This window comes from Tenrec ecaudatus, chromosome 12, assembly GCF_050624435.1.
Source record: "Tenrec ecaudatus isolate mTenEca1 chromosome 12, mTenEca1.hap1, whole genome shotgun sequence".
NCBI classification, from domain to species: Eukaryota; Metazoa; Chordata; class Mammalia; order Afrosoricida; family Tenrecidae; genus Tenrec; species Tenrec ecaudatus.
Genome location: NC_134541.1, coordinates 130,745,931 through 130,769,377, shown reverse-complemented (window position 1 = coordinate 130,769,377; position 23,447 = coordinate 130,745,931). Strand labels below are relative to the sequence as shown.

Genomic DNA, 23,447 nt, shown 5'->3' with positions numbered 1-23,447 from the left:
CAAACCCCAAACCCTGTAGGCCATCGGAGCTGCCCCCTTAGGTTTCTGAGACTTGAAATCTTGAAGGGAAACAACCTGGTCAGTCTCCTTCAGAGTAACTAGTGTGTTTGAACCGCTGACCTGGCGTTCAGTTCAGTGTATAACCCGCTGGGCCACCACCGTTCTCAGTATACAGCCCTGCGCGCAGCGCACTTGGTTCAGGATGAGGCCAAGATTTGACAGTTTTGCACAAAGTCGGAGCGCTTTTGGTGGAAAAACAGAAGCGGTGGGGTTTGCTGGCAACACAGACCGACTGCCCAAGCCACTAAAGACGGGTTCTCCGGTGGGCGGGCGAGATGGGGGGAGACTTTAAAATGGTTGCTCTCTCCCTACCCCCTAACGCCAGTACGCCCTAATCCCACGCCCTTGGCCTGCCCAAGTGGCGGAACCGCGCAGTGGGGGTCAGAGGGAAGGCCGAAGAATAAGGCCGGTGGAGAGGCGCAGGTTGGACGCCACGCGGAAGTTCGCGCCTTCCCGCCCCACGGGCGCGCCCGCCCTCCCGAGGGCATGATTGGCTCAGCCCGGCTCCGGTAGTCTCGTTTTGCAGTTCTCGCGCCTAGATCCCGCGAGACCTCCAGGCCCCGCCTTTCCCCACCCCGCTTGCCCCGCCCCTACGGCTGTAGTTCCAGCTTGGCGCCGGAGCAGCGTTCGGCGAGAGACGCGACCAGTGACGTCAGCGCGGCGCGAGCTGCGCGCGCCGACGGTTCGCGCTCCCGCGTCCCATTTCCTCCCTGGACCTCGAGTCCCCTCCCAGAAAGCCCGGCGTCTCCCTCTCACCCGGCCCTTGTCCTCGTCGCGCGCCAGAGCCCAGGCGCAGGCCCGAGGCCCCCGGAGCAGCAGGCCGCGCGAGCGCGAGGCCAACGGCCACAGCGCGCCCAGGTGGGGGAGGGGCGCGGCCGGCCAGCCGGGGCCCCCGGGCCCGGGACCCGCCGGCAACCGTTGGAGGCCGCTGTCGGTCGGGGTCGCTAGGGGTGGAGCCGGGAGACCCCCGGGGACGAGTGGAGGTTGAGCCATCCATCCCATCCGTTCGCCGGAGGAGAGGGATTCTAGGATGGCGGGAGCAACGGAAGGCAGGCCTGGAGGGAGGGAGGCGGGCGTGCTGCTGCGGAGCGGGGGGACGATCCTTTCTTCTTGTTGCTGCCCATCAACATCATGACACCCCCGCCCTCCTGCCGTGGACCCCAGGCCCGCTCACGTCGCGCTATGGGTGACAGCGATGACGAGTATGACCGCAGACGTAGGGACAAGTTCAGGCGGGAGCGCAGCGACTACGACCGTTCTCGGGAAAGAGATGAAAGGCGTCGAGGGGACGATTGGAATGACCGGTGAGGCCCGCCCGCCGTCGTGACCCCCGCCCCTCCCCCCAGCCCCTCTTTCGGCTCTTAAGCCCGTCTCATTGCTTCCCCTGTAATTGTAACAGAGCGGACCTTCGGGCATTGCTGATGCTGGGCTATCTTGGTGTACCCAAATGTGCAAAAATAATATTTCGTCTGTTTGCTTCTTCTCGACTTTGGAAGGACGATAAATGCAAAGTAATTTAGTTTTAGCGCTCCCATAGTATTGTCCGCTTAGTTCTGACTTGCTCTCAAAAGTACTTTCTCTTGTGTACAATTAGTAATTTTGTACTATGAGAACTGATTTTTAATTTTTTTTTACTCTACTAGGATGCCGTCAAAAAGTGAGTGGGGAAAATATAGGTTATCTTTTAATCCCGTTTTCCCAGTGACTTTGTGAAAGGCCCTTGTTCTTCAACGCTTGCTTTTTGAACTGTCCGGAAGCTCAAAGGACTAAATCTAAGTGTCTTAAGCATTAAACAAGTAATGTTTAAATACACACTTATTATTGTTTGTAAGTTGTACCTTGGGAAAGTTGACTCAAAAGCAGTCATATTACAGAATTAACTTCACTGGGAAGGTAGTCAGACCGGTTAGCTCTCTGACTGGATCTGATAAAATTTCTTATGGTTGGGCCTAAATTTTCAAAAAGAGTTCGTTGGGCAAGGCTGCCTGAGTTAGTTGAGGTTTGAATCGCTATTGATGAGCTTGCCAGGTGTCTTTTTGAGTTGTTTCTAAAGCGTTTCTTTTGCATTTCTGATGCTGGCTTCAGATCAATCAAGGCATGAGGAAATACGAAAGGGTTTGTCGGTTTTTATTGAGGGGTCTTCTGTGAGTGAGTTGGAGACAGGTTGTTATAAAGAGTTGGATGACTCAGTGTAACAGCATTTTGGAAAAAAGTTTAGTAAGCCGTTTATTTGTTGAGACCCCCCCCCCCCTCTGTGGCCACCAAGGTTTTTTTTGGGGGGGGCATTTTTAAAGACTGTTGCAAGGCAGCCAAAGGTGTCCCGCAGACAGACTCACGATGTGGTCTGTGGTAGTGGTCCTTCAGGGGTACTCTGAGTGGCCTGGGGATTATGCTGCTAATGAGCCACGCTAGAAGAACTGGGGTCCCCCAGTTGGGGGGGGGAGTAGGTTGGCCTGTCTGGGAGAGCGCCAGGAAGTGGGAGGAGTGGGGAGTCCCCGAACACAGATGGCGTGAACATCTTGAAATTGCGGGGGTAAGCTGTGTGCAGCAAGCAGGATCAAGTCTGGGTTCATTTTCAGGCATTTACAGCGTGTGGTCGGTGGGTCCACAGGTCCTCTCTGGAGGTCCCTGAGGCTAAAAGTTTGACTAGTAATAGTGCTTTCATTTTATTGACAAAAGGAGCCTTAGTGCTAAGAGCTGACTGCTAACAGCAGGTCCCTTGGAGTGGGCTTTGTTGACATCTGCTGGCACTGTAGCAAACATTAAGTTAACATTGAATGCTTCACTGCCACACCTCACAGTTGCACTTAAGAATGCCCTTGGTGAAACCGTAAAAATTACTAATTTTATTAACTACAACTTGAGCACGTGTTTTTAAGGTGGTATTTAAAAAAAAAAAAAGGTGGTATTTTTATAGTGTTGAGTGAAGTGTCAAGATTCATTCAAAGAGCAAGCGAGAACAATGGATTTTAATGTAAAATTAAACTCTGCCGTGGATTCTAGTCCAATTTAGAGCGACTGTATAGAACCGGGTAGAACTGTCTCTGGGCTTCTGATGCTATCAATTTTTATGGGAGTAGAAAGCCTTTCTTCCTGGTGGTTTCAAACTGCTGGCCTTGCAGTTAGCAGCCCAGTGTGTAACCGTTACACCACAGGGCTCCTTGTGGCTTTTAATGTGGAAGCTACAGTGCAGTCACCTGTAAACCTTGCTTGAGGAAGGATTGGAGAAGATGGTTGTTTGGAAAAGCTGTCAGAGTTGGTCCTTTTCAGCGGGAGACTGCTTGCCTGCATATATTTTTACCAGAACAATGTGGAGGAACCGGCTTGGCCTTAGAAGCATGTACCAGAACCCAGTATCTTCCGTAAACTGGACCTTAAAAAAAGATTTGCGAAATGTAGGGCAGTGCCATTTATCTTATTAAAGTATCCTGGGAAGTGCAGGCTTCCCCCGCACTCTGAAAGCAGAGTGCTCCATGAGCCGAAATGGCGTAAAGCAAAGACAGACTTCACATGGGAAACTACTCAGCAAATCCCCTACCACACATGTGTCCTAGGAGCACAGTGGTCCAGGCTCAGCCAACCAGATCACAGCAAGGAGCCCGACAGGCAGGTAAAGCGGGAGAGAGGTCAAGTAGGAACGATGGGCATAAAGTCTGGGTCCTGGCGAGGGGGCCAGCAAAGCCCTGCTGTGCCTGTGAAGGTGCTGGCTGCCACGCTAATAGCCTGCCCCAAACACTGGCCGCTAGGTCTGCTTTTTGTGAAGGCAGACCCTGTGTGGTTCCCTTTGGTTAGTGAAACACCTGCTAATAAGTCATTTATATGTAATTTAACACTAAATAGATACTTTGCTCTATTTCAGACTATGAGTAAGGTTATAGCCCCCAGACCCTTTGACATTCCCAGTTGTTGTTTTTAAAAATCATTTTATTGGGGGCTCTTACAGCTCTTATAACATTTCATATATCAGTTGTATCAAGCATATTTGTACATATGCTATCATTTTCTGAACATGTACTTTCTATTTGGGTCCTTGATATGAGCTTCCCCCCCCCCCCCACACACACACTCCTTCCCATCCTTGTGAACCCTTGATAAATTAGTGTTGTCTCCCTTCAGCCTTGTTTCTTTTGTTCATTCCCGGGGTGGGGTGGGGGTGGGGGGTTATGCGTTCATCATTTCGATTGGTGACATCCCCAGTTTTGAAGGGTTTGTAGAGTTCCTAAGACAAAAAAATTTGAAAATGTCTGGGTTTGAGGTGAGCCTGGAGTTAGGACTAAGGAGAAGACTTTGAACAGAGAACAGCATCACTTACTTGCTTAAATTTAAGCAAAAGTAAGGTGTGGCGAGATGAGCGTTTCCCAAATAAAATAGATGGGAGAGGGGCCAAGGCCATGGAAACAAACCATTAGTGCAGTTCTGGAAGACACCTGTGGGGTCCAGCCCACACCTGGATGAGGCTTAAGGGATGTCTGTGTATTTGAAGGGAAGACATGAAAAGGCAGATAAAAGTTTTGGGGTATGCACTTCTTCCATGCCATCAGGGACCTGGTCCACATGGGAGAGAGAGAATATATTCTTACACCAACTTATGTAGTCATGGGGCATTCAAATCCAACTACATGTGAAGTGGGCAGTACCTTAATCCTAGAGGCCCCCAAATTCATTGGAGGAGTAACCTAACACCTGGGGTGGGGGGAGGAGGGAGTTACTGCCCTGAGCAGGGATAGGTAGCAATCAGCCACATGCTTGTAAGAGATGTCATTAAGGGCGAACTATAATGGAAGGATATTGTGGGGATAATTTTTAATTATGAGAATGTGACTGGGACTCTACTCACAAACGTGAAGGCCTCCCACCACCCATAACCCTGGCCTCCCAGTCTTGTTAGTTGTGAGAATAAAGACTTTGTCTGCTGGGAGGGTGGGGGAAAAATAGCTGATACCAAGGGCTCAAGTAGAAAGAAAATGTTTTGAAAATGATGGCAACACATGTACAAATGTGCTTGATAAAACTGATGTATGGATTGTTATAAGAGCTGTAAGAGCCCCTAATAGAATTTATTTATAGTAAGAAAATATTTTGTCTCCATACATTCTCTTCCAGTTCCCACACACTCTTAGAGCATGGACCAGATAAGAGTGTGTGGAGATGGAGAAGGTGTGGACAGCTTTGGTAGGCCTTAAGGCAGAGGATTAACAAACAGTAACACATGTGCTGGGATCCCAGCTGACACTTAACCAGGTAGAGATGGTGCTGTGTTGGTGGGACACACTGTGGGAAGCCAGGTTCCAGTCTGGCAAACTGAGCTTGAGTTGTCAGTGTATTCTAGCTGCTGTCGGTCACAGGGACTCCAAGGGTTCGCGGGGTTGTCATCTGTGTGGATGGAGGCAGTTACCAAGTCTTTCTCCCGTGGAGCTCATGGGTGGCCTTCACACCGCCAGCCTTTTGGTTAGAAGCTGAACGCTTAGCTGTTGCACCACCAGCGCTGCCCAGCAGTCCCGTTGGAAGTCCCCGATGGGCGTGGCTGGAATTTGTGAGCAGTGACTGAAGTGATGGACGTTGACAGGAGTGTTTCATTTTATAGTGTTGCTTTATCACTTGAGACATTTTACCTGTGCCACTAAGCTCCAGAAGTGACCCAGATTCCTGCGGGGCAGGCCTCAGGCTCCGCACAAAGCCAGACTCCAAGGTTTTCATCCTTTCTGACACCAGCTCTCCCTGCTTCTGGGCTTGATGCTGCAAGTACCACACAATCCTCACAGACCTGTGGGAGGGAACATAAGGAGCTCTGGGGGCTGGTGGGTGGGTACACAATGGGCTGTGATCTGTGAGGCTGGCATTTCAAATCCACCAGCAGCTCCTGTAAACAGTCACGGAAACCCACAGGGAGCAGTTCCACCCTGTCTTATAGGGGCCTCTCTGAGTTGGCAGGAACTGGATGGAGGTGACTTTTGAGAGCTAACAGTTATGTTTTGAAATTAAGAACATTGTGGAAGTGACAGAACCAGCATGGGTCTGGATCAGGCTCCAGAGACCCCAGGCCAAGTTTAGAAGGCTCCCACAGGTGGGGGCACATCCCTCTTGCCCTTGTGTGGGGCAGCTCCCTCAGGTCTAACAGTCAGGTCCCTCTTGGCCTTGCAGCCTCCCTGCAGTAGGCCTTTTTGCTATGAACTGGCCTGGCCATGAACCTAGCGTAGCAGCTGCTTTCCTATCAGCTTTGGGCCATCACTGTCCACTCTGCCACTGGGCCCCTCACCATCTTCAGGGTGGCAGCCCTGACCCAGGGGACAGCTCTTGTAAGTGTTCCTCACTCTTGCTGTTTCTTTCCTCTGGGGTGGCTGCTGATATGAACCGCCTCTTGTTAACTTCAAGTTGGATCCTCCTACTAGGCCCACCATCTGACCAATCCCAAGTCTCTGCCTTAGGTGGACTGTCAAGCACCATTTTCTGAAACTAACTGCAGGAACAGAAAGCCCAGTCTTCCTCTCTCAGAGAGGTTCCTGGTTTTGAACTGCTTACCTGGTGAATCACAGCCCGATTCGTAAGCACCTTTTCTTGGAATGGCAAATGTTTCTTATAGCAGAGTTTGTGGTCAGACAAAAAGTAGCAAGTCATGGTCTTAGACATCTTACCCAAGAAATGCAAATCGGTCCTGGAAACAGCCTGGGGAAAAGCATTCAGTCCACCCTCAGGGATAGAAAGCCACCTGGAGGCCCTTCACTGAGTTGTGTCTCCGAAGACACAACAGAGGCACAGATCACTGCTTAGGCAGGTGGCCCCGACTCATCGTGCCTCAGCATTTCCAACACACGTGGCACATCCTTGTTTTTTTTAACAGTTGTATTGGCATGTCATCCACAGATTATATAATTCAACAGTTTAATCTTATCGACGAGTTGTGTAATCATCACTACAACATTTAGAACATTTTCATCCTTATACTTGTTCATGTAATTTAAAAAAATTGTGCCCAAAATATATACACACATTCTTAATTTCTACATGTATAATTCAGTGCCATTGATTATGCTTTTTGTGTTGTACAATCATATTGATATACTTTTTCAAATTATTCCACCACCATTAATGTAAACGCACCGTCCCTTAAGCAAAACCTTTTCCTCTACCCATGGTTGACCATTGGTCATGTTTTTGGGGGGTGGGTGGGGGTGGGTGTGGTCAAAGTAGTTTTCTTATGATGTTCACATACCATATACTCCACAGTTAAATCGCTTTTAAAAAGAGTCACATAAAGTGTGTGTGTGTGTATGTATATACCTCCACCATCTGTTCTAGCGCCCTCTGCCCCTGTCGCATTGTTTGCTCCCCATCCCTTGTCCCCAGTAAACCATTGCATCAGTTATTGTCTCCATGTATCCACTCCTGTGCTTCGTAAACTGGGAACCCTAACGAAACAAAATGAAGCAGAAAATAAAGAGTAGGAATGAAGAGACCACCAGCAATATTGGAAAAGCACCTGAGTAGAAATGTCTCTTGTGAAGCAAGTGAGAAGTAGTTGAGCCGAGAGCAAATTCAGGTTGGGTCAAGAGGGAGGTCAACTGACCAAGTATCATGTTATACCATGGTTTGATCACCATAATCCGAGTTTATAGTGTCTGATAGTGCCAGAGGCTTAGTCTGACTAGATATTCTGCAGCATGTGCAAAATCCTTTTTGTGCCCCCACTGTCGCCATCTTTATGGGACCAGGAAGCCTCTTCTGCCGAGGGGCTGGTGGGATGGAATCGCTGGCCTTTCTGTGCGGCTGTGAGCCTGTTCCCCAGGGCTATGTAGAGCTTGTGCGAGAGTTGTTTCTTCAGCTGGTTCCCAAGGACCAGGTCCACAGGCCACAGCCAGGAACCCATGTCTCACATCTTGGCGGTTCAGACAGGAAAAGCCTGTCCAGGAGGTCCAGTGTTGGGCTACCCAGCAGTCCTTTTGTTTTGTTTATGTCCAGGGAGTGGGACCGGGGCCGCGAACGCCGTAGTCGGGGAGAATACCGGGACTATGACAGGAATCGGCGAGAACGCTTCTCCCCTCCCCGCCGGGAGCTCAGCCCCCCCCAGAAACGCATGCGGAGAGACTGGTGAGTGGCTGGGGCCTCTGGCTCCTCTCTTCCCCTCACTTTCCGTGGAAGTCTGTCAGAGCTCATGTTCCTTTAGTCCTTTTTAACCCTTGGGTGAGGGTTCCCGTCCCTAGACACCACCCGCCCTCTCCCCTCCTGTGTTCTGGAGGGGTGCTTGCCTTCTCTTTGTGACTTTTGTGTCCCCTCCTCGCCCTCAGGGATGAGCACAGTTCAGACCCATACCACAGTGGCTATGAGATGCCCTATGCTGGGGGGGGTGGGGGCCCAACTTACGGCCCCCCTCAACCCTGGGGCCACCCAGACGTCCACATCATGCAGCATCATGTACTGCCTATCCAGGCCAGGTAAAGACCCGACGTTCTGGGGGAAGGGGGTTGGTAGGCTGGGGCGGAGTGTGGGGACCATCTGGGATTCTCTGAAGCGGAGACTGGTGCCAGGAAGTGGGTCGGGCCTTCAGAGGGGTGCCTGTAAGTTTGGGGGGCTGGGGTGGTCGCAGGTGATGCCTGGGCTGGTGTCCATGGTGGGCCAAGGAAGAGGGCCGCTGGCTACCTCGGCCCCCTATCCCCCTACCCTCTTCCCCCACAACCAAGACCTCCTGACCGGGCCCCCCCCAGGCTGGGCAGCATTGCAGAGATCGACTTGGGAGTGCCGCCACCAGTCATGAAGACTTTCAAGGAGTTCCTCCTGTCGCTGGACGACTCCGTGGACGAGACGGAGGCGGTGAAGCGCTACAATGACTACAAGCTGGACTTCCGGAGGCAGCAGATGCAAGATTTCTTTTTGGCTCACAAAGATGAGGAGTGGTGAGTGCCCGCCCTCAGCTGTCCCCTTTGCCCTGGCACGTTTCTTCTGGCCCAGCCAGTGGACCATGAGGCCCTGTCCTGTTTCCTTCCCATTTTTCCCAGTCCAGAACTTCCTGGGGGTGGGGGATGGGAAGTATAACAGCCTTGGCTGGTGGGGTCTCCTCAGTTCAATGACCGCCATGGTCCCCCACCCCGTCTCCCTTCCCTGCTGTCCCTAGTGAGTGGGACACCTCCAGGCAGCGGGCTGGAGACACTTGGCCCCCTGGGGCAGCAGGCAGACTGGTTCCCACTTGCTGGCTCTGGGCCATTGCCATTCCTGATCGCTGGCAACCCTCCGTGGCTGTGGCATCCTCCCCCAAGCAACAAGCGAATCCAGACCAGGAAATCCAAGATCTCAGGGTCATTTTCCCGAAAGAGAACGTTAATTATTATTTTTTTCCTTTTGTGGATGTTTTAATTTTAATCAACCATCTTTTCCCCCTTCCTGCTCCTCCTCATCCTCTTTCTGCTCCTCTTCCTTGAAAAGAGCCAGAACTGGGGACTACACCAGCTCATCGACGGAGCTCGGAGCAAACCCACCTCCACCCCCACCATACCCAGCCCATACATGAGCCCCCCCGGGCTGAGCCGCGCTGCCCCGGCCAGGCAGACAGGCAGGGCACCGCTGTGCACAATGCAGTGGTCTAGCTGAATGTGATTGCTTAGGCAGCTAGTCAGTTAGGGCCCCCACCGCGAAGTCCCGCGGGGGCGGGGCACCGGGGCCGGGAAGCCCCAGCCAGGAGCCAGCCGGCATGGGCCCTGGGCGCGGCTAGTTAAGTCTTGAGCTCTGTTTGACCAAGCAGCCAAGGTAAAGATCCTGGAGGTGATGCCTGCGGCTTCTCCCTTCCTCTCTCTGCTGACCATGTGGCACTGTGCTCTCCCTCTCCGTCCTCGTCTGTGTCTCCCCATTCATTCTTCCTCGGTCTGTACCCCCTGCGCCCTCACGCTGGCCTTCTCTGTGTTGCCATTTCTGTCTCGGCTTCAGTTTCTCCCTTTGTTTTCAATTTCGGGGAATTTCTCACCCTCTCCCCTTTCCCTCCTAGTCTCCCTCCCATTCCTCTCTCCTTTCTTCTCCCTCACCTTTCCTAAATGTCCCCTTTGTGCTGCTCCCCTCTCTGCTCTCTCCCCGTGGGCAGTACCCGAGGTCGTGAGGGCACTGCGGTTTCCCTTTGCTCTGTCCCTGTCCCTCCACCATCTTGCTGGTCTTTCCAAGGGGCGGGGGAGAAAGAGCTCCTTTTTCTGCCCTGTGCACTTCCAGTGCCCCTGTGTCTGCCCCCTACGGGTGGAGGGATTTGGTGGGAGCAGGTCTCTTAAGGACTGGAGGTTGGGGATGGCCTGGTGCTTCCTTAGCCACCCACTCTAGTATTCTGGGAAAGTCCACCTGTTGTTAAAGCTCTCTTTCCATCTGCTTGTCCAGTCCTGGCCTTGCCCGCAGTCCTGTCTTCCCAAATCCAGAGCTCTTAATTTCTGCTTCTCCCCTAGATCTTCTCAGAGCACCCCCTCTGGTTCCCTGTGGGATTGACTGGGTGGTTCTGTGTACTTCTCTCCTCCGCTTTCCTGATGATCTTCTGTGGGTGTGAGAGGCTGGGGACTCTGCCCTGACTTTGCTGGGCCCCTCCTCACATCCTTGCCCTGGCTCCTCCATGACTGTTTTTGCCTCCCCCTACCCCATCCTTCCCAGGTTTCGGTCAAAGTACCACCCAGATGAGGTCGGGAAGCGTCGGCAGGAGGCCCGGGGGGGCCTGCAAAACCGACTGCGGGTTTTCCTTTCTCTCATGGAGAGTGGCTGGTTTGATAATCTTCTCCTGGACATAGAGAAAGCGGATGCCATTGTGAAGATGCTGGATGCAGGTGTGGAGATTCAGGGGGTGGGTTGGCAAGAGGATGGGGGTTGTTGGATGAGCAGATTCTTGTTGGGGACAACCAGCAGACTGACACCCTTTGTTGCAGCTGTGATTAAAATGGAAGGAGGCACAGAGAATGATCTGCGTATCCTGGAGCAGGAGGAGGAAGAGGAACAGGCCGGGAAGCCTGGGGACCCCGCCAAGAAAGAGGAGGGCCGGGCTGGGCCAGGGCTGGCGGATGGCGAGCGCAAGGCCAATGACAAGGATGACAAGAAAGAAGACGGCAAACAGGTCTGAGTGGCGGGCCATAGCGGGGTAGATGTTAGGGGGTGGGAGGGTGTCTCCCAAGGGGCTGGTGGGAGGGTGCTCAATGGGGTGGAGGCTTGGGGTGGCGTGGGTGTTGATAGAGAGGAGCCTCTGGCTGAGCTGTGACGAGGAGGTGCCACTGCTTGAGAGGGTGGGAGCCTTGACATGCGCAGTGCTTGTCTTTTCCTGCAGGCTGAGAACGACAGCCCTAATGACGAGAAAACGAAGCAGTCGGAGGGCGACGGGGACAAGGACGAGAAGAAAGAAGACTCTGAGAAAGATGGCAAAAAGGCAGGGCAGCTCCTCCATGGGGTGGGGATGTTGGGCAGGGCCCTGGGTGCTGACTCCTCCCCTCCTGCGGTGGCCCCCACAGAGCAGCAAGAAGCGGAACCGGAAGCACAGTGGTGCTGACAGCTTTGATGAGGGCAGCGTGTCGGAGTCTGAGTCGGAGTCCGAGGGTGGTCAGGCTGAGGAGGAGAAGGAGGAGGCTGGTAGGTTGCCTTGTCTGCTGTGTCTCTTCCAGTTGAATAGGGCGGTGGGGTGTGGAGATGGGTAGGAGGGGACCTGTGAGAGACTAGTGGAGTCTATGGGGGTAGAGGAGGTGCTGGCTTGAGGAGGCTTCTGTTTCTTCCCCTCCAACTCCAACAGAACTTGACCAGCACCCCTAACTGTACCCTCTTCCCCCGCCCCCCGCTCGCCTGCCCACCTGCCTAGAAGCTCTCAAGGAGAAGGAGAAGCCCAAGGAAGAAGAGCGGGAGAAGCCCAAGGAGGCCCCGGGGCTGGAATGTAAGCCCCGGCCCTTGCACAAGACCTGCTCCCTCTTCATGCGCAACATCGCTCCCAACATCTCCCGGGCTGAGATCATATCTGTGAGTCGGGGAGGTGGCACTGGGACAGGGGTGACACCCAGGCCACATTCCTTGGGGAGTAGGAAGGCACAAGGCACTGCACCTTTGTGGAAACATGGCATTGAAGGAAAACGGAGTTTTCCCCTTCGACTTCTGGAGGCCCTTATATCTGTAGTTAGGTGGTCTCTTCCTTCCTGGGGAGCTTGACCCTTCGGGGGCCAACCCCGATGATGGCCTTGGCTTGCAGGTGCTGGCCTTAGTAAGCCCTTTACTGGTTTTCCCCTTGCCTGCGGAGGGCCACAGCTCAAGGCTGCAGCACCCCTGGAGCTGTAAGAACGGGGCAGTGGTGGGAGAAGGGCATCCTCATGTCGTTGCTCACTGCCACTGTTTCCTCTCCCTCCAGCTTTGTAAGCGGTACCCAGGCTTCATGCGGGTGGCACTTTCAGAGCCCCAGCCGGAGAGGAGGTGAGGACTTGGATCCCAAAGAAAGAAGTGGGAGCTACACGCTGGCCCTCCCCACCCCTACCCCTGCCTCTTTCCTGGCCTGTGGGAATGTTTTTGTTCCTCTCTCTCCATTAGGTTTTTCCGACGTGGCTGGGTGACCTTTGACCGCAGTGTGAATATCAAGGAGATCTGCTGGAACCTGCAGAATATCCGAGTGAGTTTTGAGTAGCGGGGCTGGCTCTCTGGGCTCCACATGGATTCATTCATTCTGCACCTTGCTTCCCTTCATTCACTCTGCTCCCGTGAGCTGTGGACCGAGGGTCCCCGTCAGTCCCAGGAAGCTCATGGGGATGCTCGAAGGGCAGTGGTGGTGGGGGCTTTGTCTTGGGGAAGTGGTACTGTGATGATGATGGGTGACCTGCTTCCTGTAGCTCCGGGAGTGCGAGCTGAGTCCTGGTGTCAACCGAGATCTGACCCGGCGGGTCCGCAACATCAATGGCATCACTCAGCACAAGCAGATCGTGCGCAACGACATAAAACTGGCAGCCAAGCTGATCCACACACTGGATGACAGGACCCAGCTCTGGGCCTCGGAGCCAGGGACGCCGCCTCTGTTGGCGGTCAGTGTCTGCACCTGCGTGTTCCCTTGAAGCGCCTCTAACGCTCTGGCACTGGGCATTGCTTAGCTGTCGCAGGGGTTATCCACTTTGGGCTCGCCCTTCCCAACGGAACAGACTTGCACTGGGAATTCTCGTGGGGTACTGAACAGAAGGGGGCTGTGTGCACTGTCGAGTCGGCTTTGACTCTGCTGCGAGGTAGGATGGGAGCCCTGGTACTGTAGTGATGATGCATTGGGCTGGGATCGGCAGTTTGAAACCACCCGCAGCAGTTGCCTGGGAGAAAGACCGGGCTTTTGTAAACTGCTACAGTCTCAGAAGCCCACAGGAGGTTGCTATGAGTCTGCAGGGACTCTGTGGCAGTGAGTTTGGAGTTGGATAAGGTAGATCTGCCCCACGGGTCTCTTGCAGGGAAACCAGTGGGTCCAAAGTGGGACATTTCAGTTAGCAAGCTACGTCAGTCTGGGTTGCCTAGAGAAACAAATTCGTAGACACTCATGTAATAAGAAAGAGCGTTACATACAAGAGCAATTGAATATTGAAAAGCATCCCAGCCCAGATCAAGTGCATTAGTCCAATATGAGCCCATATGTCCAATACCGGTCCATAAATTACTCTTTAGACTCACAGCACGTGCAATGACACCAAGTACAGGAAGATAGCAGGCCAGTGGGTGGAAAGTCTTGTGCATCCATTGACAGTGGAAGCATCTCAGTGCTGGCAGAGGGTCTCCATGTGGCTCTTTCGGCTCCCAGGGCCCTGGCTGCATCAGTGTAGCTCCATCAGGCTCTTTGTCAGTATTGTCTTACAGGGAGTTGAGAGTATGCCCCGCCTCCAACAAGCTATTTATCTCCATCATGCCTCCAAATGAGGTCATCAGGCTGCAACACCTGATTGACAGGCTAAACTCTACCTCTTCACTCTTAAGTCTCAAATTGACAACAGATTATGTAACAACCACACTAGCCCAGCTCCTTATTTGTGTTAGGGTAGGAGGGATCAAGAAGGAGATTCAAGGCAAAGAGGGAGGGTCCTGGGCTCCCCACCTTGCCTGGCCTCTCATCTCTCCACCCCTTCTCCCTCCCAGAACCTGCCCTCTCAGAACCCAATCTTGAAGAATATCACTGACTACCTGATTGAGGAAGTGAGTGCTGAGGAGGAGGAGCTGCTAGGGAGCAGTGGGGGAGCACCCCCGGAAGAGCCTCCGAAGGAAGGGAATCCGGCGGAGATCAACGTGGAGCGGGATGAGAAGCTGATCAAGGTGTGGTCTCTGTCACTTGGGCTCGGAATGGGGAGCATCGCTGGGGAGGAGCCAGATGAACTGACCAAGGGCTGGACCTGGTCTCCTTGTTCAGGTTCTGGACAAACTTCTCCTCTATTTGCGCATTGTACATTCTCTGGATTATTATAACACGTGCGAGTACCCCAATGAGGATGAAATGCCCAACCGCTGTGGCATCATCCATGTCCGGGGCCCCATGCCACCCAATCGCATCAGTCATGGTGAAGGTGAGCTAGGCCCCTCCTTGCTCCTCCCAAGCCCCAAGAGCTTTCCCTTTCTGCCCAGCGGTCCTTTTAGCCCTGCTCTGTCCACAAAGCTTGGCCACTGTCGTCTCTATTCTGCTTCCTTGGGGGGGGGGAAAGGCAAGTCCCAGTTCTGTTTCCCTCGGTGTTAGTGTCCCACACTTCCCGCGCCCCCCAAACCACAGTGCTCGAGTGGCAGAAGACGTTCGAGGAGAAGCTGACACCACTGCTGAGTGTGCGAGAGTCACTTTCGGAGGAAGAAGCCCAGAAGATGGGTCGCAAAGACCCTGAGCAGGAAGTGGAAAAATTTGTCACCTCGAACACCCAGGAACTGGGCAAGGAGAAGTGGCTCTGCCCCCTGAGTGGCAAGAAATTCAAGGTCTGTGACAGTTGATTTGTTAGCACTGTGGGGGCGGAGAAGGGAAGCCACCTGGGAGGGAACTGGGCGCTAGCTGGACCCTGACAGCAGGGGGTGGGGGGGTGGGGAGTAGATTCTTGAAGAGATTTCAGGCCCATTGCAAGTCAAGTGCTTACCCACTGCCACAGGGCTCCTTGTGCAGACGATTTAGGGGACCCCAACTCTTTCCTTTGTCCTGACCGCTTCTCTTCACCTAGGGCCCCGAGTTTGTGCGCAAGCATATCTTTAACAAACACGCAGAGAAAATCGAAGAAGTGAAGAAGGAGGTGGCCTTTTTTAACAATTTCCTCACTGATGCCAAGCGTCCGGCTCTGCCTGAGATTAAGCCAGCTCAGCCACCAGGCCCTGCCCAGAGTAAGATACGATCCACGAGGGTCCACTGTGTTTCCCTGTGTGCCTCCACCTGTCTGGGGACTCCCTTTAACCCGAATTCTCCCACTTTCTATCCCACCATGCAGCCATATTCTTAGAACTGTTTTCTCTCCTCCCCTCTCCCCAGTAATTCATGTTCCTGTCCGTGTTGTACTCCCCCCAGGCCTGACTCCGGGACTCCCCTACCCACACCAGACGCCCCAAGGCTTGATGCCCTATGGTCAGCCTCGGCCCCCCATCCTAGGCTATGGAGGTAAGCATCGGAGGGAAGAGGGTAGGGCAGGTTTGGTTGCAGGTCGCGGGGGGGGCAACTGGGGTGGGGGTGGGGGCAGAGAGAACTGAGGTAGGACATACCGAGGGTCATTTCTCAGGTGTTGGTTCTTTTCATAGCTGGTGCTGTCCGCCCTGCAGTCCCCACAGGAGGACCTCCTTACCCCCATGTCCCATATGGTGCTGGCCGAGGGAACTATGATGCCTTTCGAGGCCAAGGGGGTTACCCTGGGAAACCCCGCAACAGGTGAGAATGAGCTGTGGAGTGTGAGCTTTCGGTTGCCCTCTTCTAATGCCCTGAGCGAGCGTTGGGTCTCATCCCGTTTTCCCTCTCATCTCCTAGGATGGTTCGTGGAGACCCAAGGGCCATTGTGGAGTACCGGGACTTAGATGCCCCAGACGATGTGGATTTCTTCTGAGCCATCCATGTGTGTCTCTGTTCCCTTGTGACTGCCCTGTCCATACAGCTGAGTTTTTTGTACGTCCAGCCCTCCTGCCAATAAAAGTTCCTCTCCTCCTTGAAGCCTGTGTATGGATTTTGTTCCAGCCTCCAGCCCTCCCACAGATTGGCTGGGACCACTGTTAGCCAGGACAGGCCATTTTATTGGTGTCAAATGCCCAGGCTCTGCTGGGGCAGTACTGCCATGGGACTTGACATCAAGTAACCAACTGCCAATAGAAAGGTGGCCAGGGGTCTCGGTTTTGAGTCTTCCTCAGTCAGTCCCACAGCGATGGCTGTTTTTCAGAGTGAGGGCTGGTCAAGCATAGGTTATAGAAGGAGTTTGAGTCGAAGGCAGTGGTCACCTTTTGCCAGCTCACCCACCCAGCAGCCTGGAGCTCCCCAGCGTTTGCAGGAGCTCCCCAGCAGTGAGGGTCCAGGACAAGGACGTAGGCTTCCTTGTCTGGCTCCAGGCAGACTCCCAGCAGGGCCTTGGCTCGGGCATCAGCATCCCCTCCCACCATTATAGGCCCCCCACCCTCAGAAAAGTGGGAATAAAGCCTTTCCAGTTCCCCCTGAAGGCCTGTGCCCCGGGGCACATGGCACAGGCGCCCCGTGGGCCCGCCGAAATGGGCCAGGCAAAGGCTGGCCTCAAAACAGCCAATCCAGCTCTGGGATCCCAGGAATCCGGGGGGCTTGTCGCCCATGTCCTCCAGGGCTGCTTGCACTGCTGCCAACCCCGGTACACCCTCGGAGCGGCCCTCAGGCCAGGAGCATAAGGTCTGCAGAGTGCGGTAGCCACAGCCCCAGCCTCGATCGTCCAGGCCATCGCAGCCGTAGTGGTAGTAGAGGTAGTGGCCTGAGAGGAGGGCCAGGCGAGCGGAACCAGCATATGGCAGGGCCAGGCCTAGATGGACGTCTCGAAGCGGCTCCAGGGCGGCTGGCTGCAGCGGCGGGCGCCGGGACAGAACAAACACGTACTCCTGGGGGCGAGGAGGGAGTTCCGGGGAGGACTAGAGGCCCCAACGCTTCCTCTGGGCTCCAAGTCTTGCGCTAGCTCGGGCGGGCGCGGTACCGGGCTCTGGGGATGCTCGCGCGGCACTCGACAACGAGGAGCTCCCACAATGCATCGCGGCGCCCGACCCTCCGCCTCGCCGATTTGCGGCGCAGGCGCAGCCCGGGTACGGGGCGGGAATCAGCTCGGGCGCAGCCGTAGTGCGCAGGCGCCCAGCTCCGGATACGAACGTGCCCTAGCCTCTGGCGCTCTCGGCTGCAGTTACTGGAACCCAGGAACCCTGCCCCCTCCCCGGCTCCCCAGTAGCGCACACTCCTGTGGCTGTAATAGTTTATTGGCAGCCCAGAGAGGCAAAGGCACCGCAGGGGAGGGAGCTCGGCCCGAGACATGCAGAGGACAGGGTGCCCCGGGGGGAAAGTTGTGGAGGGAAGGGTCTGGGGCTCATCCGTGTTGTATCCCAGCCCTTAAATAAATAGTATGTACAACTAGAGGGCGGGACGGGGGGCTGGGGTCCGCCTGAGTCACAGGTCTGAGCAGCGACCCTGCTTGCTGTACTGGTCGAACTGGTTCTTCCAGTGCACCATGTAGGAGCTCCAGCGGTGGAACTCGGCTTTCCACTGGCGCTCCGCCTCGTCCAGGGTGTCTGCGGGCAGGGCGCCGACACGGGTGGGAGAAGGAAGGTCGGGGAATGGACGTGGGAGGGGTGGGGCGTGGACTCAAGGAAGGGCACAGGGTCACGTGGGACCATGGCAAGAGGTTCAGGAGAACAGAAAAGACAGGATAGGAGGGCGGGTGAGGGTAGAGGCAGGGCCAGAGGATGGCCGGAAGAAGAGGGAGGAGAAAGCGACCGGAAGACAGGACAGAGAGGGCGGATCAGTGGGTTGGTGAGGGGAAAAAGAGACAGAAATGATTGACCGTTATAGCCCCTCTGGGATGCTATCGAGCCCCAGCTCCTCCTTCTGCCCACAATTGGCTCAGACTGCAAAGGTTCATTTTCTGTATAAAGATGTTTGGCTTTTCCATTTAAGCAACAAAAGGTGTGTGGGTGGATCCCTGAGACGGTCCTGGGTCACTTTTCTCCCCGCCCCCTCTCCCCTTGTCCAGTTTGATTCTCTTGGTTTGATAAGGAAGGGGGCTCTGGATTGGAGGCCCCTGAGTGCTGCCGGCTGAGGCAGAGGGGTCCCTGAGGAGAGGCCGGCTGAGGCAGAGGGCAAGAGGCCAAGGTCACCACCGCAGGAGCTGGGAGAGGAGGAGGAGGAGGAGGAGGGGTGGGGGGAGGCCGGGCCTGGGCATCGGGGCGGCCTCCCCGTGGGCGGGGCCTGAGCAGGTGCTGGGAGCCTCCGTGGCTGGGGGGCGGGAGGGGAAGGGAGAAGAGAGGGGTTACACCAGGCCGGGCTCCCACTCCGCTTATTCTCCGCGGCCCCGTTTCGGTACCCCCACCCCACCCCAGCCCCGGCTCAGGCTGGCCCCAGCGTACCGGTGGCGCTGAGCAATTTGGGCACGAAGCGATTCCAGAAGGCGCAGGCCTGGGCGCGCAGCCCGTGCCGTACTTCCAGCGGCCGTGGGTTCAGGCTCACGTACTGCTGTGCGCCCGCCGTGTATGGTGGCCACTGCGGGGCTTTGGGGTCCCGGGGTTCATTGGGGTCCCTGCGGGAGGAAAGGGGAGGTTCGGCCTCTTGCAAGCCTGCCTGGGATGGAGGGATGGGGAGTGGAGATGGAGCAGGGCTTCCTTCCTTCCCCAGGTGTCTTTAGCTCCAGGGAAGAGCCCCGTTTTCCTCAACCCTCCGCTGCCCCCCACACCCCCCTGAATCTCCACCTGCCCCTCTTCTGTCTCTCCCTTTCCCTCTGTTTTCCCTCTCCACCTGTTTCTCCCTTTAAAACGATTGGTGCTCTTTATTAATCCCGTGGTTAGTCTTGGAAACTCACAAGGGCAGTTCTACCCTGTCTGGTAGGGTCACTATGAGTCTGCCTGGACTCAGTGGCAGTGGGTTTTGGCTTAATCAGTTACCAGGCCGGCCGGTCTTATCTCAGCCAACAACACGGTTTACTTCTGACAACATCCATGGGATGCTGGGATTATGGTTCTCTGCAGTGGGCCTGGTCACATCACCGATCTACCAACCACTGGGCCAATTTAAGGAGCCCTGGTGGTGCAGTGGGTGGTGCCGCAGGGCTGCACCGGGAAAGGTGGGGAGTTGGATGTCACCAGCCCCTTGCTGGGGAAAGATGAGACTGATTGCTTCCAGGAAGATGTCCGGCCTCGGAAACCCGATGGGGCAGTCTGACTGTTCTCAGGTGTCGCTCTCGAGTCGGTATGGATGCCACGGCAGTGGGTGGATTCTGATAGTATGACCTTTGGCTTCCTCTCTCCCTCTGTCCCTCTCTCTTTAGGGGTTGGCCAGCTCACCTTTCCATCACTCTAGTCCTCTCTCCCTGGACTCTTCTCTTTGCCCTTTTCCTCTGTGAACCTCCCCTCTATTGCTCCTCTTCTGTCTCTGCTCCCCGAACCCTCACTAGGTCCACTGCTCCCCCCTCCCCCGGTAGCCTCCCTAGCCCCCAAAGCCCTTCCTCCCCCTCCCCGTCAGCACTGCTGACCCTGTGCGAGCAAAGTTGGCCCAGTATCTCATCAGCCGCTGGGCAAAGATTCGCTCTTCCATGGTGTAGTTTAACGAGGGGTCCAGGGGGAGCCCAAAGATGAACTCGATCTCGTAGCCGTGGGGCACCCCCATCCAGAGGGGCCAGGCGAGCGTGGAGGCACGGTGGTCAAACATGTAGGCATAGACCCGGGCACCCTGGGTGGCCAGTCGCCCAGCCAGCTGGGCCACGGGGCACACCACGTTGTGGTCACCCACCACATCACTCATTGCCTCCCTGAGCCTCGCGGGGTCTTCAGGGTGAAGCCAGTCTGTGTAATGCAGGACCACAGCCTCGGCCACCAGGTCACTCACCTGGGGGACCCCGACCCGCACCCCAGCCAGGAACTGGGCCCGGCTGATAAGAGACTCGTTGTCCTTGCTGAAGCCTGGGGCCCCGTAAACCAGAAAATAGGAGCCCTCATCCTTCACCACACCCACCAGCACCTGGGGGGACAGGATGAAGGAGGGGGGGTAGGGGAGGGGTACAGACAGACAGGCAGACAGAAACAGACAAAAAGCCAGAGAGATGAACAGTTACAGACCCAGAACCAGGGAGCAAGAGAGCATGACACAGGGGAGGGGATGGAGAGAAAGAGACGCTATGCCCACATGGTCATTCCTCTGACCGCCCTGGATTGGGAGTGTGTGATCCCCCTGAGTCCCCAGGGAGGAGGAGTGGGAGGGGGAGCCTGGAAGCCTGGGCCTCTGGGAGTGGGTCTCTGGGGGAAGGGGCCAGGGCAGAAAGGGCCCAGGAGGACCAGCACCACCCTCTCCAGCCACCAGTCACCTGCAGACCCTGGAAGTCGCCAGCGCTGAGCAGGGCCTCAGGGGTGTCACTGAGGAAGTCCCTGTCTACCACAGGCACAAAGGAGAATCGGAAGACACTTTCTTGAGGCAGGACGTGCCACTCGTGGTCAACCAGGTCCTGGGCTGGCCGGGTCCGCAGGCAGGCCACCAGCTCCGTGTCGTTGCCCCCCGTGCCACCTGGAGGGCAGCCTACGAGGCGGGCCAGCAGTGTGGCTCTGCGGCGGGCCTCTCCCATGCCCACAGTGGCCCAGGGCCCATTGGGGGCCCCGCTCTGCAGCACAGCCCTGTGGAACAGGCCCCGGCTGGGAGGGGACAGCAGGTGCATGCCCACCGAGGCGGCACCTGCGCTCTCCCCAAACAGTGTCACGGACGTTGGGTCCCCCCCAAAGGCTGCCACATTGCCCTGTACCCACTGCAGGGCCAGCCTCTGATCCAGAAGACCCACATTGCCTGGAGCTTCCCGGCTCCCCGGCAGGGCCAGGAAGCCAAAGGCTCCCACCCGGTAGTTCATGGACACCAGCACCGTCCCCTCAGCCTGTGCCAGGAAGCGGCCATCATACACGTCCAGGGATGAAGCCCCACTGTAAAAGCCGCCCCCATAGATCCAGACAAGGACAGGGGTGGGGGACGTGGGCAGAGGGTATGGCGTCCACACGTTGAGGTAGAGGCAATCCTCGCTCAGCTCTCGGTTGGGGTTCCACATCTCGGAGCCCTCAAAGCCGGGGTACAGGGTGTCCACATACTGGTAGCAAACCCGCTGGAAGGCGGAGGCGTCCAGCACTCCTGACCAAGGCCGCTTGGGCTCTGGTGGCAGAAAGCGTCGGGGGCCCACAGGTGGCTCTGCGAAGGGGATGCCCAGGAAAGCAGAGACAGGGCCCCCAGGGGTCATCAGGCGGATGCCCCGCAGCCGGCCCCCCTGCACGGTCACCAGGAGATTTGGGTCCTGCCGGCCCTCAGCCCCTGCACCCCCTCCGAGGAGGAAGAGGAGGAGGAGGAGTGGGGGAGCCAGCGAGGGCGTCTGCAGGGGCCACCACGGAGGCCGCATGGCTGCCAGGCCAGTCGGGTGTCTGTTGGGAGAAAGAAAAAGCAGCGGGTTCAAGGCCCAAGGCAGCCCGCAGGGAGACTGGGTGGTACCCTGGCCCTGGGGTTATCACCGAGCAGCAGAGGAGGTGGGGCAGGTCCACAGCCAGGAGGAGAGAGATGGAGGGGGAAGGGAGGCAGGCAGAGCCAAGGATGCAGGCAGACAGAAAATGCCAGAGGGCAGAGACCAGGCAGACACCCACCCAGACAGCCCAACCCAGAACACAGAGCGAGACAGCTCTGGCAAGGACTCTCCCTCCCCCTGCCCCACAGGGGGGCCCTCTACCCTCACCTCCTTCCCCGCTGGGTGGACTGGGCCCGGCCTCTCCTGGGTTGTCTGGGGCCGGGACCCTGAAGGGCTCGGTAGGGTATTCAGGCTGTGGGAGTTGTAAGTCCTGGGACACCCCAAATGCTTCCTGCTGTACCCTCGGCCCCACCCCGCCCTGCCTCATCCACTGGCCCAGAGCACAGGGACCCGCCGGTTCCCGGCAGCTGGCTGCACGCCCCCCCCCGCCCTGCCGCGCGCGTCTGGCTCCAGCAAACAGGTTCGCCAGCCCTCCGGCCTCCAGGACTCCAATGCCCCGGGCGTCCCACGTTGGGTGCACGCGGTCGCCAGGAGGCAGTAGAGACCGAGAGAAGGGCATCGATCCCCGCCCCAGGCCGAGCGCCGGGTACTTGGGGCTGGGGTCTGGGTGCCCGCCGGCACGGCCAGGGGGCCTGCAGGGCGAGCTGGGACGCCTGCGCTCCCAGAGCTCCGGAGCTCCCCTGCTGCTGGGGCGGGGGCGCTATTTTGGGGGCAGCAGCTGCTGTGGTTCCGGCATCTCCGGCCAAAGGATCAACATTCCCCGGGTCAGAACTGCTCCCCTCTCCCGGGCGGTCACCCTCGCCCAGCCCCCACCTTCGTGCGCTGCGGGATGCTTGGTGCTGGAGATTAACTAGGAAACCCGAGGGAGGCTAATTATAACTCGGGGCTTCCGCTGAGCCTCCCCTTACCAAATATAAAAAAAAGATATGTATATAAATAAATGAATAAAGACGGAGTCCTCGCGGGAGGGGGCGCCTGGCCTCGGAGGGGGACCTTGTCCAGCGCTGCGCAGAGGAGCGCGAGCCCCGGCCCATGGGTGGTGGTGGGGGCCCAGCCAGAGCCAGGTGCCTGCGCAGCTCGGCTCCGCCTCAAGCCGGGAGCCCCCTCCAGGGGTTCCCAGACTTGGGAGCCAGCGGGGGGAAGGGAGGTTCGGGGATCCCCACCAAAATGCGCGAGGAGAGGTGGCGGCCAGCCCCCGCGGGGAGCCCGGTCCCCGGCAGGCGGCGTTGGTGAGTGTGCGGCGGCGAGGGAAGAGTTAAGGATGCGTGCGGGGCGGCTGGGGGCGTCCGGCCCGGGGGACTCGACCCCTCGCAGGGCGCACGGTCCCGGACGCGTGGTGGCCGCGGGTCGGAGGAGGGTCCTGGGCGAGGCCGGGGACTCACCTGCGGCGGCCGCGCCGGGAGCTGCAGGCGGCCGACGTTCCCCGGCGCAGGCTGAGCCGGCTTCTGACAGCCGCCGCCTCCGGCCCCCCGCACACACCCCTCCAGGCCGCGAGGCGCCCCCGCCCGCCCCCGCCCACTGTCTCCGCCCCCGCCTCTCCCGAGTCCCCGCCTGCCACCCCCACCCCGCGCCCCTCCCTCTGGGCAGCCGAGATCCCGAGGCCCTGACGGCTCGGGGACAGACGCCGACAGACGGACACTCAGTGACAGGCAAGGAGACCTGCAGCGCAGGGAGAGACCAGGACGATGGGCAGTGTATGCAACGACATACACAGACAGACAGATGCAGTGACCGACGGGCGGACGGACGCACTCC

The 23,447-nt window shown here is 56.9% G+C and overlaps 3 protein-coding genes across 9 annotated transcripts; 1 reads left to right on the top strand and 2 right to left on the bottom strand.

Moving 5' to 3' along the window:
• The first annotated feature begins 746 nt into the window (after positions 1-746).
• SRRT (serrate, RNA effector molecule) lies at positions 747-16,153 on the top strand. 6 transcript variants are annotated; one of them, XM_075564932.1, is made up of 20 exons: positions 747-918; positions 1,225-1,364; positions 8,017-8,145; positions 8,343-8,489; positions 8,760-8,948; positions 10,669-10,838; positions 10,938-11,122; positions 11,330-11,428; positions 11,511-11,628; positions 11,852-12,006; positions 12,389-12,450; positions 12,565-12,643; positions 12,861-13,049; positions 14,134-14,307; positions 14,402-14,555; positions 14,756-14,949; positions 15,186-15,342; positions 15,488-15,613; positions 15,751-15,877; positions 15,974-16,153. In XM_075564932.1, the coding sequence occupies exons 2-20, from the start codon at positions 1,243-1,245 to the stop codon at positions 16,047-16,049; spliced, it is 2,652 nt and encodes an 883-aa protein (XP_075421047.1). In that variant the 5' UTR covers positions 747-918; positions 1,225-1,242; the 3' UTR covers positions 16,050-16,153. The 6 variants fall into 6 exon arrangements, with proteins under 6 accessions (XP_075421047.1, XP_075421045.1, XP_075421048.1 ...); XM_075564930.1 differs by having other exon boundaries at positions 8,736-8,948; positions 11,855-12,006; XM_075564933.1 differs by having other exon boundaries at positions 8,736-8,948; positions 15,524-15,613.
• Positions 15,138-16,913, bottom strand: UFSP1 (UFM1 specific peptidase 1). The gene has a single exon (XM_075564936.1). It carries the CDS (start codon positions 16,774-16,776, stop codon positions 16,348-16,350), a length of 429 nt encoding a protein of 142 aa, XP_075421051.1. The 5' UTR covers positions 16,777-16,913; the 3' UTR covers positions 15,138-16,347.
• Positions 16,914-17,413: 500 nt separating this feature from the next.
• ACHE (acetylcholinesterase (Yt blood group)) lies at positions 17,414-23,128 on the bottom strand. Of its 2 annotated transcripts, none has more exons than XM_075528527.1 (5): positions 23,075-23,128; positions 20,508-21,594; positions 19,680-20,164; positions 18,562-18,731; positions 17,414-17,727 (listed from the first exon to the last, which is right to left on the bottom strand). In XM_075528527.1, exons 2-5 carry the CDS (start codon positions 21,570-21,572, stop codon positions 17,606-17,608), a joined length of 1,842 nt encoding a protein of 613 aa, XP_075384642.1. In that variant the 5' UTR covers positions 21,573-21,594; positions 23,075-23,128; the 3' UTR covers positions 17,414-17,605. The 2 variants fall into 2 exon arrangements, with proteins under 2 accessions (XP_075384642.1, XP_075384641.1); XM_075528526.1 differs by lacking the exon at positions 23,075-23,128 and adding an exon at positions 21,900-21,978.
• Between the last annotated feature and the right edge of the window lie 319 nt (positions 23,129-23,447).